The sequence below is a fragment of the Chaetura pelagica genome, unplaced genomic scaffold (genome assembly GCF_000747805.2).
Source record: "Chaetura pelagica isolate M959 unplaced genomic scaffold, ChaPel_1.0 scaffold50, whole genome shotgun sequence".
NCBI lineage: Eukaryota > Metazoa > Chordata > Aves > Apodiformes > Apodidae > Chaetura > Chaetura pelagica.
The window spans coordinates 6165512-6179753 of NW_009952366.1; the positions used below are offsets into that span (position 1 = coordinate 6165512).

At 40.5% G+C, this 14242-nt stretch overlaps 1 protein-coding gene across 1 annotated transcript in view; it reads left to right on the forward strand.

Annotated features, from left to right (window-relative positions):
• PLXNC1 (plexin C1) overlaps window positions 1-14242 on the forward strand; it is a 71738-nt gene that overhangs the window by 15853 nt on the left and 41643 nt on the right. Inside the window, exons 5-6 of the mRNA XM_010008065.1 lie at window positions 6959-7073; window positions 8044-8175. Of these exons, the coding sequence (XP_010006367.1) occupies window positions 6959-7073; window positions 8044-8175 (247 nt within the window). The remainder of the gene's footprint in view (window positions 1-6958; window positions 7074-8043; window positions 8176-14242) is intronic.

The window sequence follows — 14242 nt, forward strand, 5'->3', positions numbered from 1 at the left end:
GAAAAGCCTATAAGTCTCTCTGAATGGCAGCACAGCCTTCTGGTGTGTCAGCCACTCCTCCCAGCTTAGTGTCATCAGCAAACTTGCTGAGGGTACATTCTATACCCTCATCCAGGTCGTTGATGAAGATGTTGAACAACACCGGTCCCAGTACCGACCCCTGTGGGACTCCACTAGTCACACACCTCCAACCAGATTCTGCCCCATTGACTACAACTCTCTGACTCCTTCCTTTCAACCAGTTCCTAATCCACCTCACTTCCTGATCACCAAACCCATACCTGATCAACTTTTCTACAAGGATGCTGTGGGAGACGGTGTCAAATGCTTTACTGAAATCAAGATAAACCACATCTACCGCTCTACCATCATCTATCCACCTAGTAATTTCCTCATAGAAGGCTATGAGGTTAGTCAAACATGATTTACCCTTGATAAAACCATGCTGACTGCTCTTGATGACCCCCATGTCCTTGATGTGCCTGGAGATAGTGACAAGAACAAGTTGTTCCATCACCTTTCCAGGGATGGAGGTGAGGCTGACCGGTCTATAGTTACCCGGGTCCTCCTTCTTGCCCTTCTTGTAGACTGGAGTGACATTTGCTATCCTCCAGTCCTCAGGCACCTCACCTGTTGCCCATGATTTACTGAAGATGATGGAGAGTGGCCTAGCAATGACCTCCGCCAGCTCCCTCAGCACCCTTGGGTGCATTCCATCTGGACCCATTGATTTATGGATGTCCAGATTACTCAACTGATCCCTAACCCAATCTTCATCTACCATGTCAAACTCTTCCTCTATCTTGACCTCTTCTGGGGCTATATGAATCTGGGGCTCATAGGGAGACCCTGCAGGAGTGAAGACAGAGGCAAAGAAGGCATTCAGCACCTCTGCCTTCTTTATATCCTCTGTCACCAGGGCTCCCACCTCATTCCTCAATGGGCCAATATTGCCTCTATTGCTAGTTTTGCTAGCTATGTACTTGAAAAAGCCCTTTCTATTATCCTTAACCTGACTTGCAAGGTTAAGTTCCAAGGAGGCCTTAGCTTTCCTAATTGCCTCCCTACATCCTCTGACAACAGTCCTATATTCCTCCCAAGTGACCAGCCCCTCCTTCCATGATCTATAGATTTTCCTTTTCCACTTAAGTTTGCCCAGTAGTTCCTTCTTTAACCATGCAGGTCTCCTAGCACCCTTACTAGATTTCCTAACCATTGGGACACTCTGATCCTGTGCTTGCAAGAAGTGGTCCTTGAATGTTGACCAGCTATCTTGAGCTCCTTTATTTTCTAGCACCCTGTCCCATGGGATTTCCCTTAATAGATGATTGAGGAGACCAAAGTTTGCCCTGTGGAAGTCCAGGGTTCTGGTCCTGCTGGGTATTTTGTTCCTTCCACACAGGATCCTGAACTCCACCATCTCATGATCACTGCAGCCAAGGCTGCCATTGACCACCACTGCTTCAACAAGGCCCTCCTTGCTGGTTAGTACAAGATCCAGCAGCGCTCCTCTTCTAGTCGGCTTGTCCACCATTTGCATTAAGAAGTTATCATCAATGCATTGGAGGAACCTCCTAGACTGTGAAAGGCTGGCTGTGTGAGTCTTCCAGCAGATATCAGGGTAGTTGAAATCTCCCATGAGGACCAGCGACTGTAGTTGTGAGGCTGCTTTCAGTTGCTTGTAGAAAGCCTCATCAACCTCCTCACCTTGATCAGGAGGTCTGTAGTAGACCCCCACAACTGTGTCACCCGCACCTGCTTGCCCCTTAATTCTTACCCACAGAATTTCAACATGCCCCTCATCAGCCCCTGCATGAAACTCAATACATTCTAGTTGCTCTCTCACATAAAGAGCAACCCCACCACCTCGCTTCCCTGCCCTATCTTTCCTAAAAAGCACATAACCATCCATGGCCACATTCCAGTCATGTGAGCTGTCCCACCATGTCTCTGTTATTGCTACTAGATCATAACCCTTAGCCCGCACACAAACCTCTAACTCCTCTTGCTTGTTCCCCATGCTGCGTGCATTAGCATACAGGCATTTCAGGAAACGAACAGAGCACACTGGTGGGACTAAATCCTCCTTGGACGACCTGACTTTGGGCCATGGTGTGTTCCTCTTGTGCTTGTCCCTAACAGGCCTGGTTTTCTCCCCTTCCCCCTTCACATCTAGTTTAAAGCTCTATCAATGAGCCCTGCCAAGTCCTGCCCCAAAAGCCTCTTCCCCCTCTGGGACAGGTGCATCCCTCCTGCCACCATCAGTCCAGGTGCCTCATATAGCATCCCATGATCAAAAAAACCAAAACCCTGGCTATGGCACCAATCTCTTAACCATTCGTTGACCTGCAAACTCTTCCTATATACCTCCCTACCCATTCTTGCAGGAGGGATGGAGGCAAACACTACTTGCGCTCCAGACCCCCTAACTAGCTGTCCCAGGGCCCTGAAGTCTCTCTTCATTGCCCTTACATTTCTTGTAATAATTTCATCACTGCCAACCTGAAAAATCAGCAGCGGGTAGTAATCGGAAGAATTCACAAGATTGGGGAGTTTCCTTTTAACATCCCTAATCCGAGCCCCAGGGAGGCAACAGACCTCCCTGTGAGATGGGTCCGGCCGACAAATGGGCCCTTCTGTCCCCCTCAGAAGGGAGTCACCCACCACAATTACTCTCCTTTCCTTCTTGATTGAAGAAGTCCTAAGGACTCGAGGTGACTGATGAGTCCTAGGCACCTCGCTAGGTAAGTTTATCCCTCCAACTTCATTTTCCTGTTCCTGAATTTCCAATGCCTCGTATCTATTCTTCAAGGGCAACTGAGAGGGTGGAAGGGGTTGGGAGGATTTTTTCTTGCCTCTTCGAGGTCGAACCTCCTTCCATTCCTTAATATCTCTTAAGTCCTCTCCATCTGCCTGGTGACAGGAGGGGAGAGGATCCGTCACTTGCCCAACGTCTTCTATCTGCCCCTGCCTCAGGGTTTGACTCCACCAATCTATTTCACTTTCATATTCTCTAATGGCCCTCAGTCTTGCAACCTCCTCTGTCAGCTCAACCACCTGCCTGAGGAGATCATTTACTTGCTCACACCGCACACATGCGCTGTCACTGGTTCCCTCTGATACCAGTGCCAGACTCAGGCATTCACTGCAGCCAGAGACCTGCACTGCTGCGTGCCTGCTTGGGAGCTCCATCTGAGTCCCCACATTCTTTTTCACAGTGGTTTTTGGCCGTGTTGTGACCATGATCAATCTAGTTACCAGTCTGCTTTTCCTAGGATGAGAAGGCACCAGCTGCTCCCTGCCTGCCCTCGCGCAGCTCTCTGCCTCTCCGCCTGCCCTCGCGCCTGCCACGTGTCTCCCCTCCGCAGGCCGCTGCCGCTGCTGCTGCCGCTCTCTCTTCTGCGCTGCCGCGTGCTCCCCTGTTTATGAGGGGAATCACCAAAAGTTTCCATTCAGTTGAAGAGGAAATAATTTACCCTTCTGGAGAAAAAGGAATTAATCTAATATGAATCCTGTTCAACACTGACATATTTTTTTACTGGTCAGCACTTAGCATAATTAAATATTTGGTTTTGCTAAGAGAGAGCTTTGAGTGAAACTTTAGAAAAAAAACGAAGCCATACTATTGCCCAATATTTTAATCTAAGTCCAACCATGTCCACTAAAACAATATATTCCATAATAATGTTGAGATCAATTATATGTTTTATACTCTTACATGGAAATACATTTTAGATTAAATATGCACTTCACTTTAAAAATAAAACATGGCAGCAGTGCTTCAATTTAATGACAGTGTGAACTCAAATCCAGTATTTTGATGAAAAAATCTGCATGTCCTACTGCAGGTGAAAACAAAATTAAACAAAGTGTTTCTGTTGTTCCTATTTCTATTCATTCCTCCATGGGAACAAATATATGAATTTTCCTTTTCACTTACAAGAATTCAAAACCATTAATCATAACATTGTGTGATTTCTCTTAATGTGTATAGATTTTCTATAGATGAATCAGATATACCTGAAGTAGGTTGAAATTATTCCAGTATAAGGCACTGATGTTTTATATGTATTTTCCATATGAAAATAACACAATATGTCTTAGTTATCTGACATGACCAGACTTACTTTTGAACTTGGTCAGTGTTTGTGGTATCTATGGACTTCATTCAGGGGCTGGTACCTTGGAGAAGGAAGACAAAACTTCCTCTGAAACCGTGTTCTTGTTCCATGAAGAAAATCAGTATGGTTTAGCCAGGCAGAGAGGGAAAACTTACTAGGATTTGTAGTTAATACAAGGTCAGTGGAGCAGAGAATTAAGTAAATATGAATGAGTTGGTATGCATAGGTATTGTGTTATCATAATGAAATAAGGGGAACTTGAGTTCAGCTGTCAAGACAAATCTTTAGTAGTATAAAGAACTAGCTTGCTGTGAAAGATTTAAAAAAAAATTGTATATTGACTCTGCTTTTCTCTGTACACATATCCATTCATGTATTAAATCTGATCCTAAGATTTCATACCAAATACCTTCATACTTGTGTAGTGTTTGACCCAGTTCACCTTTCCAAGAAACCCAAACTCCAGAAACTTTCTGCTACTTTTGCAGCACGGGTTTTTTTGCTTTCTTAATAGTTGTCTGAGTCTGTATGTTAATTTTTAGGACCATATGGTTCATAAGTAATATTTATCTGTTATACTCATTCCAGTGTGCTTGCAAACAATATCTGTTGTGTAAAAATAGGGATATAACAAAATAATCTCATCTTTAAGTCAGTGGAATTCATGTTAGTCTTGGCCTGTGCAGGGCAATTGTGGAAATTTATGATGGAGAGCGTCAGATGCTGTACATCCCTCCTGTGCCACTGCTTCCAATACAACAACCATTCTCCACACCACATTGTTTGCGTGTTAAAGTTCAGATTTTAGAGCAACAAAAGACCCATTTTCCCTGGCATGAAGACAAGCACGACCCTGAATCCTTAGTGTCTGTTTTGGTTTTTTTTTCACTAAACTTTCAAATTCTTCATTGCAGTTGGTGGTAACAAGTTCACTACTTGTATTCTTCAGGCAGTCAAAGGCAGCAAATAACTTTGTCCTAGGACAGTTTTAAATGCTCAGCTTTATAAACAGTTTTCTTTTAAAATATTTTAATATCCAAATCATTGAAATGCATACACTTATTTACTGCCAGGTGTCACAAGTGTGTTGCCTTGCATCTTCAATGTTATGATCCTCAGCCTGTCAGAAACTATAGGATGTCTCTCATGCATGCATCACTACCAGTGAGAGTTAACTACCTGTACATATCTGAGCATCTGGCTTATTGATGAGATATTGATGAGAGAGCCCATCCTCTGTGGTTCCGAACCTGTGGTGCTGATGGACTTCCATCATCTCAGTAAGGTGAAGAGAGATATAAATGAGACTGAAATTTGTCCTAGTTCAGACAGTTTGAAATAAGTCAGGCATAGTCCCAGTTTTTTACAATATAGTTATTATCTGAATGTATTCAGATGCAATGCCCCACCAGGTTCTTGTGCAGCAGGAACTCAGTTTCCTGAGCTAGACCACAAAGGAAATGACCTTTTGCTTAACTGCATTCCAGTTGCCAATGTCTTGATCTACATAGAAGGGGGCTTTATGGTTTCTATGGTTTGTGGGGCTTTTTGGGGCATTTTGGAAAGTGGTGAATGTTTTTCTTGAAAGTCATTCTTGTGTTACTCCTTCTGGAAAGAAAACACATTGTTTGTGAAATACATTTCTACAGTGAACTCCTCATGAAAAAGGCCCATGCTTTGCAAGTATGGGTTACTTTCTGGTTTTTAGTGAAGGAATATTTCATTAAGACACATGTCACTGATCACATGATTAATGCTATACATGCTTTACATTTGGTAGAAAAGTAGTAGTATTAAAACAATATTAAATTTATTTATACATATTCCACCTTAATATTAAAATATGATTATATGTGCAGTTAGCACTTATTTGTCTTTAATTGCTAGCTATATGAAATTGCTACCAGTTGATCTATGGATTACTCATTAGCTGTTCACAGTAGACAGTATTTTTAGGATTCACCTTTCAAACTCATTGATTTTTACGCTTTTTTGTCTTTTTCTTATAACATATTTTCAGTATGCATAATCTTTGTAGTACTTGCATATCCTGGTTTTTCCTCACTCTTCCTTGATTTTCCATTGTGTATTTTCTGTTTCCTACAATTTGGCATCTGTAAAATTTTTATTTACTTTGTGCCATCCAGCTTCTGAAATGGGTTCCTTAAGACAGAGAATTAGATTTTGAACTGCCTTTTCACAACTGGTGTTTTTAACCAAGTGCACTGATGTACAAGGGAAGGATTGCCATTCACAGCAGTTGGATGGCAGAGGAGATTAGGAATGAGGATGGATCTCATCAGCTGTACACATTCATAGCATAGCTCTACATCTAAGCTTCACCTCGTCTCCTTTTACTCTTTCTGGAGAAAAGGAGCAGCTTGTATAGTGTGATTCATTTCATTTTTGTATGAATGTCTAAAATAGGTGAGAAGAATTGCACCCTAAAAGAGCTTATTTCTCTCCATTGAGTGTGGAGGGAACTGGGGGGGTCATCTGTACAATGGAGCAATCAAATGGAGCAATCAAGCTGAAGATGATGAATTTCATCCCAGGCTACCAAGTCCACTGTTACTGGTCAAGCATCTAATATTTGTTTGAGTCCCATTGACTTAATCAGGACCCTAGAGCATATATCAATGCATTGTAATTTATTTTGATAAGCAGAATATTTTACTGATTGTTTTCCTGAAGCTTTATGCACTTGTAGCCATATTCCTGTAAAAAAAATCAATAGTGTTCCTGTAAAAAATCAACAACATTAAATAAGTTGAAGTACAATGTCTGAAGTCAAAGCCACCATAAGGAGGCTACTGTAATTTTATGTATACTTTTAGGTGCACATTAAAGGAAAATTGTACACATTCAAACAGCATAAACGGTTGGTATAACATTTCAAATGCACCTGATAAAGATCTGAAAATCCTGCTGAGTTTCCCTGCCAAAAATCAGGTATGTACACCCAGTTTTATGCATGTTTGTTTATTGTGATTTAAAGCATGGCATTTTGTCACTTACTGCAGCTTCCCTTCCTTTGTCACCATATTCTTTATATTAGTCTCTCTTATCTCAACAATTGGCAAATGTATTGGAAATCCCAGTAAGTTGAATGTGTCAGTCAGATACCTGTTACCTTCCTCTCCCATAAAGTGTATCCTGAAGCTGTATCTCATGATTCTGAGTAAAAAATTCACTATGCTTGCAAAGGCAACATTTCTGTTCTATTACTTTCATCAGTTATATTTCCAGTGACTATATATATCAAGTCCATTCTGTAAGTTCTGAGCTTTGTAACAAATTACAAAACATTTGCTGAGACACTTAAGCTAACAAAAATGTGTCTTTAAGCATTTGATACTGGTAATTACTCAGTATCTATTGACAGCACACACAGCCTTGAGTATTTTATTATCAAGTATTGTGACTGGCCACTTAATCTGCATGCTATTGTTTCTGATTTTCTGATTGAATGAACTGATGTGATCATATTTGTAAAGCACTCTCAGCCAGAAACAAAGGATAATTCATTCTAAGACAAGTTCTGTTTCATAATCAAGTGCACTTTGGATATGGATGCAAACATCATCTCTCTGCAAGGATTTTTACTTTTTTGCTCAAACATTTTTAAGGGGCAATAACAGCAGATAACACTGTTAAGGCAAAATTCTTGTTTGAAGATACAAATTTATTCCCTAACATACCTTACAGATCCAGCTAATTTCTGAAATTAAGGAATGCTATTCTTTTCAGGAGTCTTTCTCTATTGCTTCAGCTGGGAGAGGCTACCTAGTGAATTGTCTGCTTCTGCCACAAAAATTTTCAATTTCTACATTTTATAGTTTGTGGTTTTCTGCAAAGACAAGGTGTTGACTAAACAAATTTTACAAGAAATCTGTTGTATTCTTTTTTTATTGCTTTTTAGATTTCTGTGACTGCAAGTATAAGCACAATCCTTACTTTTTGTGTGATAAAAATTGTAAAACCTGTTGGAATATTTTATGAAAATGTAGTGCTGAAAAACTCATCCTGTCTCTGCAATCTGACCACTCCAGTGGTAACTGATAAAGGTATGTTTTGCTATTAGATGTATTTAATGCTTATGCACTGTCCTTTATTACTGAGGAGAACTGAGCATAAATACAGGCCTCATAAGTGTGAGAGTAGGTATTGCTTCTTATTAAATGTTGTTGAAAAAGAAAAGAAATTCCTGTTTTGTCAAGTGATTTGAGTGTACTCAATATTTTTTATAATTAAAGATTTGTTAATATGTAATCTTTTTTAGAAGTAATAAAACATGCTAACCTATGGCTAGAAGCAGCTTCTTCAGTTTGGCCTATAGCAGGGCAATCTCTTAGCATTAGGAGTATGTTTACATGGTGCTGTTGATTGCTGTCTAAGGAGACTTGAGATAGCTGCAATGATAATCAATCTGGCTGCAGCTATGGAAGCTGTGCTGGTCCAGTACTTTGCCTTGAAAAATAAGCCCATCTTAACCCTTCACTCATCTGCAAGCAGAATTTGGTTTTGCAAGAAACCATATTAGCATAAATGCAAATCTGACTATGAATGTTTGTACAATAAATAATCTTAACATTCAATTAACTGTTTCGACCTAACTTAGACACTTGTGAGAAAGTGACTTTCCCATGTAGAGGATTAGCAGAAAAACACATGGTTTAGAGGCAATTTGGCTGGCACAATTTGTGTTTGATTTGATCTCATTTGTTGTTCTGAACTATTGGTGGAACTGTTCTATAGTAATTCTTTCTTATACTACTTTGCTCACCAGTAGTTCTCAAAATTAGAGGCCTGAGCCATTAGACATGTAGCCATGTGTTAGACACATGATGCATATGATCTGTTTTGTGCATCTTGTGGACAACTGAAAGTCTTAGAATGAGGTGGTAAATTAGTGTCTAGACTTCTGAGCTGTTCTCCAGACTTCAGTCTCAAAGACCAGATGATAGTCCTTCATAGTAGAGTCTGTTTAGACTGATAGAGGAAAACATCCCCTTTGCATTGCTTCAAGGGTCTGTATAGAAGCACAAAGCTTTTTTCATGCAGGTTAAGCTTGTACCTTTTTAAAGTAGCTTATGTTAGAACACAAAATACAGTTTTAATCTAAACTGAGGGACAAAGATAGCAAAATCAAGGATACCATGTGCTCTTATGTGGCTTGAAGAGGAAACAGAAAATTCAAGTAAATGCCTGCCTTTATCTTTATCTGAGATAATATAGCCCAAAAAAACATATAAACTGATTCTCATTGTGATACCTTTGTGTAGCAAGAGGAACAAAAAGTTAACCAGAACTTAAAATGACCTGTTGCTCTGAAGAATCAGTGCTACAGAGAGCTGTCCCTCTCAGGGACTCTTGTCCCTGAAGGAGGTTCCTTGGAATATTTGGATCTCAGGAGCTCATCCTATGGCCTTTGTATGGGAAAAGCTCCTATGGCATCATACTGGTGTGTGTTGAATTCCTTTCCAATGTTGATTTGGGAATTGAGAAGACAAGACTTTGTCACTAGCAGGTGACAGTTAGGGTTATAGCCATGAGTATTCTGGTCTATTAAACTGTCTTTAGTAAATGCTGGTAGTGGATTTTTAAGAGGGACAAAAGCATTAGAGAAGAAAAAAATGTCCTTTATTGACCCATTCCCAAAAGCCATGTTTTTTATGATTATGGTGTACATGATCCTCAGTCTTCTTAAACTAAGGCTTTCTCTTACTTCATTGGCAGGTTTTCAGAGTATAGTGTTATGGAAGCTAGCTTGACTTGCCTGTGCTGTGTACAAAAAATGACACCCTGTGACAGTGTTAACCAGAAGGCTGTGAGCTTAACTTGTGCCCACCAGTATTACCGCCATTCACATGCTCCTGTGAGCTGAGATACATTAGTAGATAATGCAAGTGTGGAAGTTTTGTGACTGTTTATGGCACATCATGTAAAGTGACCTCTGTCTCACAAGAAGATGCACTTGCAATACTCCATCAGGTATCATTTTTGGAAAAACAAATAAAAATTTGAAAGTACCTGCTACTCAATGGAACCTATTGTTTTCTGCATGGCCCGGGCTGACCTTTCAAAATGCACTAGACTGCACTAATTTTGATGCAGACCAAATCAGGAAACCATATTAGACAGTGTTATTTGTAAGGTATTTATACAAACTTAGAAGACAAGCTCTGTCAGAAGGAGATAAATTCCTTACTCTTACTACTCCTAGTAAAATACTGTATTTCAGTAGCTTACAGCTTGAGGCCTAGGCAAGTGATTTAGGCAATTTTGTGCCCAGTGCATCAGATTTCTGCAGATACAAAGATTTCTGGAGATGCAAATAGGTGCTTGGTAAAGGATTTCAGAATATCCTTGTGCGCTCATCCACATCTTCAAGCATTAAAACACCTTTAAAAATCAGACTCTCTGCTATCCATTTAGTAAGGTATTTAAGCATACGAGCAGAGGCAAGGGCTGTTTTTAACAAGCAGTGCAGGTGACCTTTGCAGTGAGCATCCATGTGCCATGCTGACTTGTGAAGCTAGGAGATACTTCTGATTTAACAGTGTAGATGTAGGCAAAGCTGGTTTTCATCTGAACAAGCCAGCCTGTGATAAACACGAAACTTTCTCTACCTTTGCAAGGTAAGTCTACTTTAAATCTGTGTAACTTTCCTGGATTAAAAAGCTATCTACTTCCTAGCATAGAGAAGCCAGAAAAGTCTGTGCACATGGGTTTCATTTGATCTCAGACAGTCATTCATTTCATAGACATACACATCTGCAGGCACACAGATGAAAGGGATCATGGCTTAAGTGGTATATATCTAACTCTACTTTTCAATGTGGTATTCTGCTCATGGGAGAAGATACTCTTTCATTCCACAGCTGCCAGTGAATTGTTGGTATAGTAATTGCTAGCTGAAATAATGGCAAATTGACTCATGCAATCATAAAAGATTTAAATAGGATGAAAATTGCTACTGCATAGATTACAAAAGAAGACTCTGCAACCAAGTGTCTGAGACAGAAAGTGAGAGGAGTAAACTATGTTGGGGTCTCTCACATTAGAACAGTGTTGTGTTGCAAGGGTTGAATTCAGGGTCTGGCTGTGTTACACCACACCACTGTGTGCTCCTCGGGAGGTGATTTTATATCCCTGCTCCATGGTAGCATTTCCTTATCTGTATCCTGACAGTGACATTACTTTTGTATGTTGTGCAGTGGTGGCATCAAGCTTAATTAATGAGTGCATATAAATCTTGAAATAACTCAGCTGAAGAGTGTTGTGGAAGGACAAAATCTAGTTATTTTTATCAGTCAAAAGTGGGAGTGAATGTATGTATGACAAGGAGCATACCATGCAGAGAAGAGCTGAAAGCATGTGGGTTTTCAACTCGATTATTTTTTTCAGTTCTTTCTTGTAATATCTAGCACAAATCTAACAGTCACATTTTTCCAGATTGTCTGGTTCTTGAAGCATCGCTGTCCTCAAGCTCTTGGAATATCACACAAACATTTCAGTTGACAAAGTAAGATTCTTCTTCTTATTGAAGTTTATTGAGGGGCTTATGTGTGTGTGCAGGGAGGGGGACTGAAGTATGATAATTCTTTTTAATTATTATTTATTTATTAAGAAAATACATTCACTAGAGATAGTCAGATTCCTTTTATTGGCTTATTTCCTCCTTCTCCTCATTGTTTATTGTCCTTAGAAAGCTACTTCTTGTGATAACTCTTTTATTTAACAAGACCCTGGCAGCTAGCTGTCGGAGAGTCATTACAATGACTGAATTTATGACGAGTGCCTGAAGAGACAATGAAGGATGTCACAATGACAATAAAATCCTGTATGTCCTTGTGGAAAAGGTGGGCCCCTGGTACTGAAAATAAGACCTAGATCAAAGGAATCAAGAGATTCTTGTGAAAGTCACTTTGTGTAGCTATTATTTTTTTTTTTTAATTGAGCTGGATGCTATTTAAATGTGGTCCATGGGCAACATGAATACAATTAAAATAAAAAATAGCATATAATCTGCTAATAGGAATAATGAATACCTATTGTTCTGCACACATTATTTTTCAGAGCCACAGTCTTTGTCCAGAGCTTACAGTAGAAAACATTTGTGCTCAGTACGTGGCCTAACCCTTTATGAGAGGTGGTTGTTAAAACTTAGAAAGATCTGGCTAACAAATGCTGCAGGTAGCTATAGTGTTCCTGTTCAGAACTCTCCTCCTCTGTAGAAAGAGGCTAATTCATAGGCAACTGGGATGAAATTGAACTCCTGCTTTTCAGGAAATGGAGCATCACTTCCCTGCTCCTGGAGCAAAACAGGGAAGGAGCTGGTTTTTGCAAAATCAGAGCATTTCTCAGCATGCGTGGAGATGGCCTGTGCTGCTCTTGGCTCTCCTCCATGCTGATGGATGCATTGCAAAGCAAGATAGGGACAAACTAGTCTCCAAAAGGCATATTTCTTGGTAGGGGAAGGCAGTAGCAAACTAGCAATACTTGCTAGCGCTACACACACAAAACAGAAGTTCAGCCAAGCTGTGAAAAAATCGATTATGATTTTCTACCCTTTTCTGGTTAAAAAGCACTATCTGGCCACTTATGTACTGGAGAAAACCACAGCAGAGAGAAACCTGAAGTGTACTGTCTGCTTCATGCTTTTTTGGAAATGTATGACTCTCAGCATTTCAGCACAGATTGTATTTCATACTAAATTGCTCCTCAAAATAACCACAACAGAACAATAGGCTTGGAGGGTAAATGCAGGTAACGTGTTTTACACATTTTATTACATGTTTGCCAGGTTGTTCTCTTGGGTTGGTGTTTTTTTCTGTCACTTGAAATTTCACATTCATGGCTGAATCTAGATTGAGTCCCTGTGTCTTAAAAAACTCTGTTTTCTGTGTTACCAGCTGCTCACTTTGTATACACAAGGGCGAGTGTGCCAGCTGTAAAAGGACACGTGTCTCTCCTGCCACCACCTGCCAGGTGAAGTTTGCTGGGGAGGGCTGGAATCCCCCATGATGCCTTCTCCTTGTGTTTTTTATGTCGTGAACATCAATCTGTCTCTTCCTTGTCCTGACATGGAGAAATGCTGATTTTTTTCAGGATAGTTGCAATGCAGCCGCTTCCAAGGTGATCGCCACTGCGCAGAAAACAGAGGTTGGTTAGCATTTTAAGATCAGCATTATGGGGGTTCTGTGGGGTGGGGGAAAAATTTGTGTAAAATGACTTGACTTTGGAGGAGGATTTGAGATGTGGATGGGGAGGGAATCGGTTGGTTACATAGAAAGGCAATGCAGAGCTTGGATAGATAATACTTCTCGTTAGGGCTGTGGTGTTGCTTAAAAGTATCGACAAAGATTTGCATTTCAGATCCAGGCATTGAGACAGTGAACACTGCAAATAGTCATCTGCCTACCTCTAAATGCAGATTTTACAGTATTGCTTTAAATGCCAAAGCCCCTGTATGCTGTATTTAGGCAGTCCATAGGAGCTGGCATTCTGAGGACTGGGATGCATGAGCTGACCAACAACAAAAAAAGACAACAAAGGAGAACATCTCAGACTTAATCTCTTACCTAGATTTAAATGCATGTTAGAGTTCTCCTGGCAGACAACTCTGTGAAACTGTTTCAGAGTCTTAAACCTCTTTGTCATCTTACACAGCCAGATCACAGCTTCTTCTGAAACATAGCTGCCAGGGGAGCAGAAGGAGGGTGATGGTGTGCCACCTAATTTCTGCATAAAGGCAAGTTGCTAGAGGATTCATCCAGGAACTGAAATCCCTGGGTGTTAGTAAATCCTGGGTTTACACTTCCAGAAAAATTTTCCTTGCTTCCAGGCTATAAACAAAACTAGAGATGGAGTTACCCTCCGTCTATCCTACTCAAGCTGGCTCACTGGAGAGGAAGGAGTGTCGCTGGTGCCAAAGTACCTTCTGAATCTGGTTGTTGAATACTCTACTGAAATCATATAGACTGACTGTGAACGTGCATTCTGTACGGTTTGCCTCCTAGGCCAGCCCGTTAACCACGAAGTTATCCCTTCATTCTTTATGGTTCAAAAATAGTGGGTTTTTTTTCATAAAACTGTGTGATCTTGTCATCAGTGGT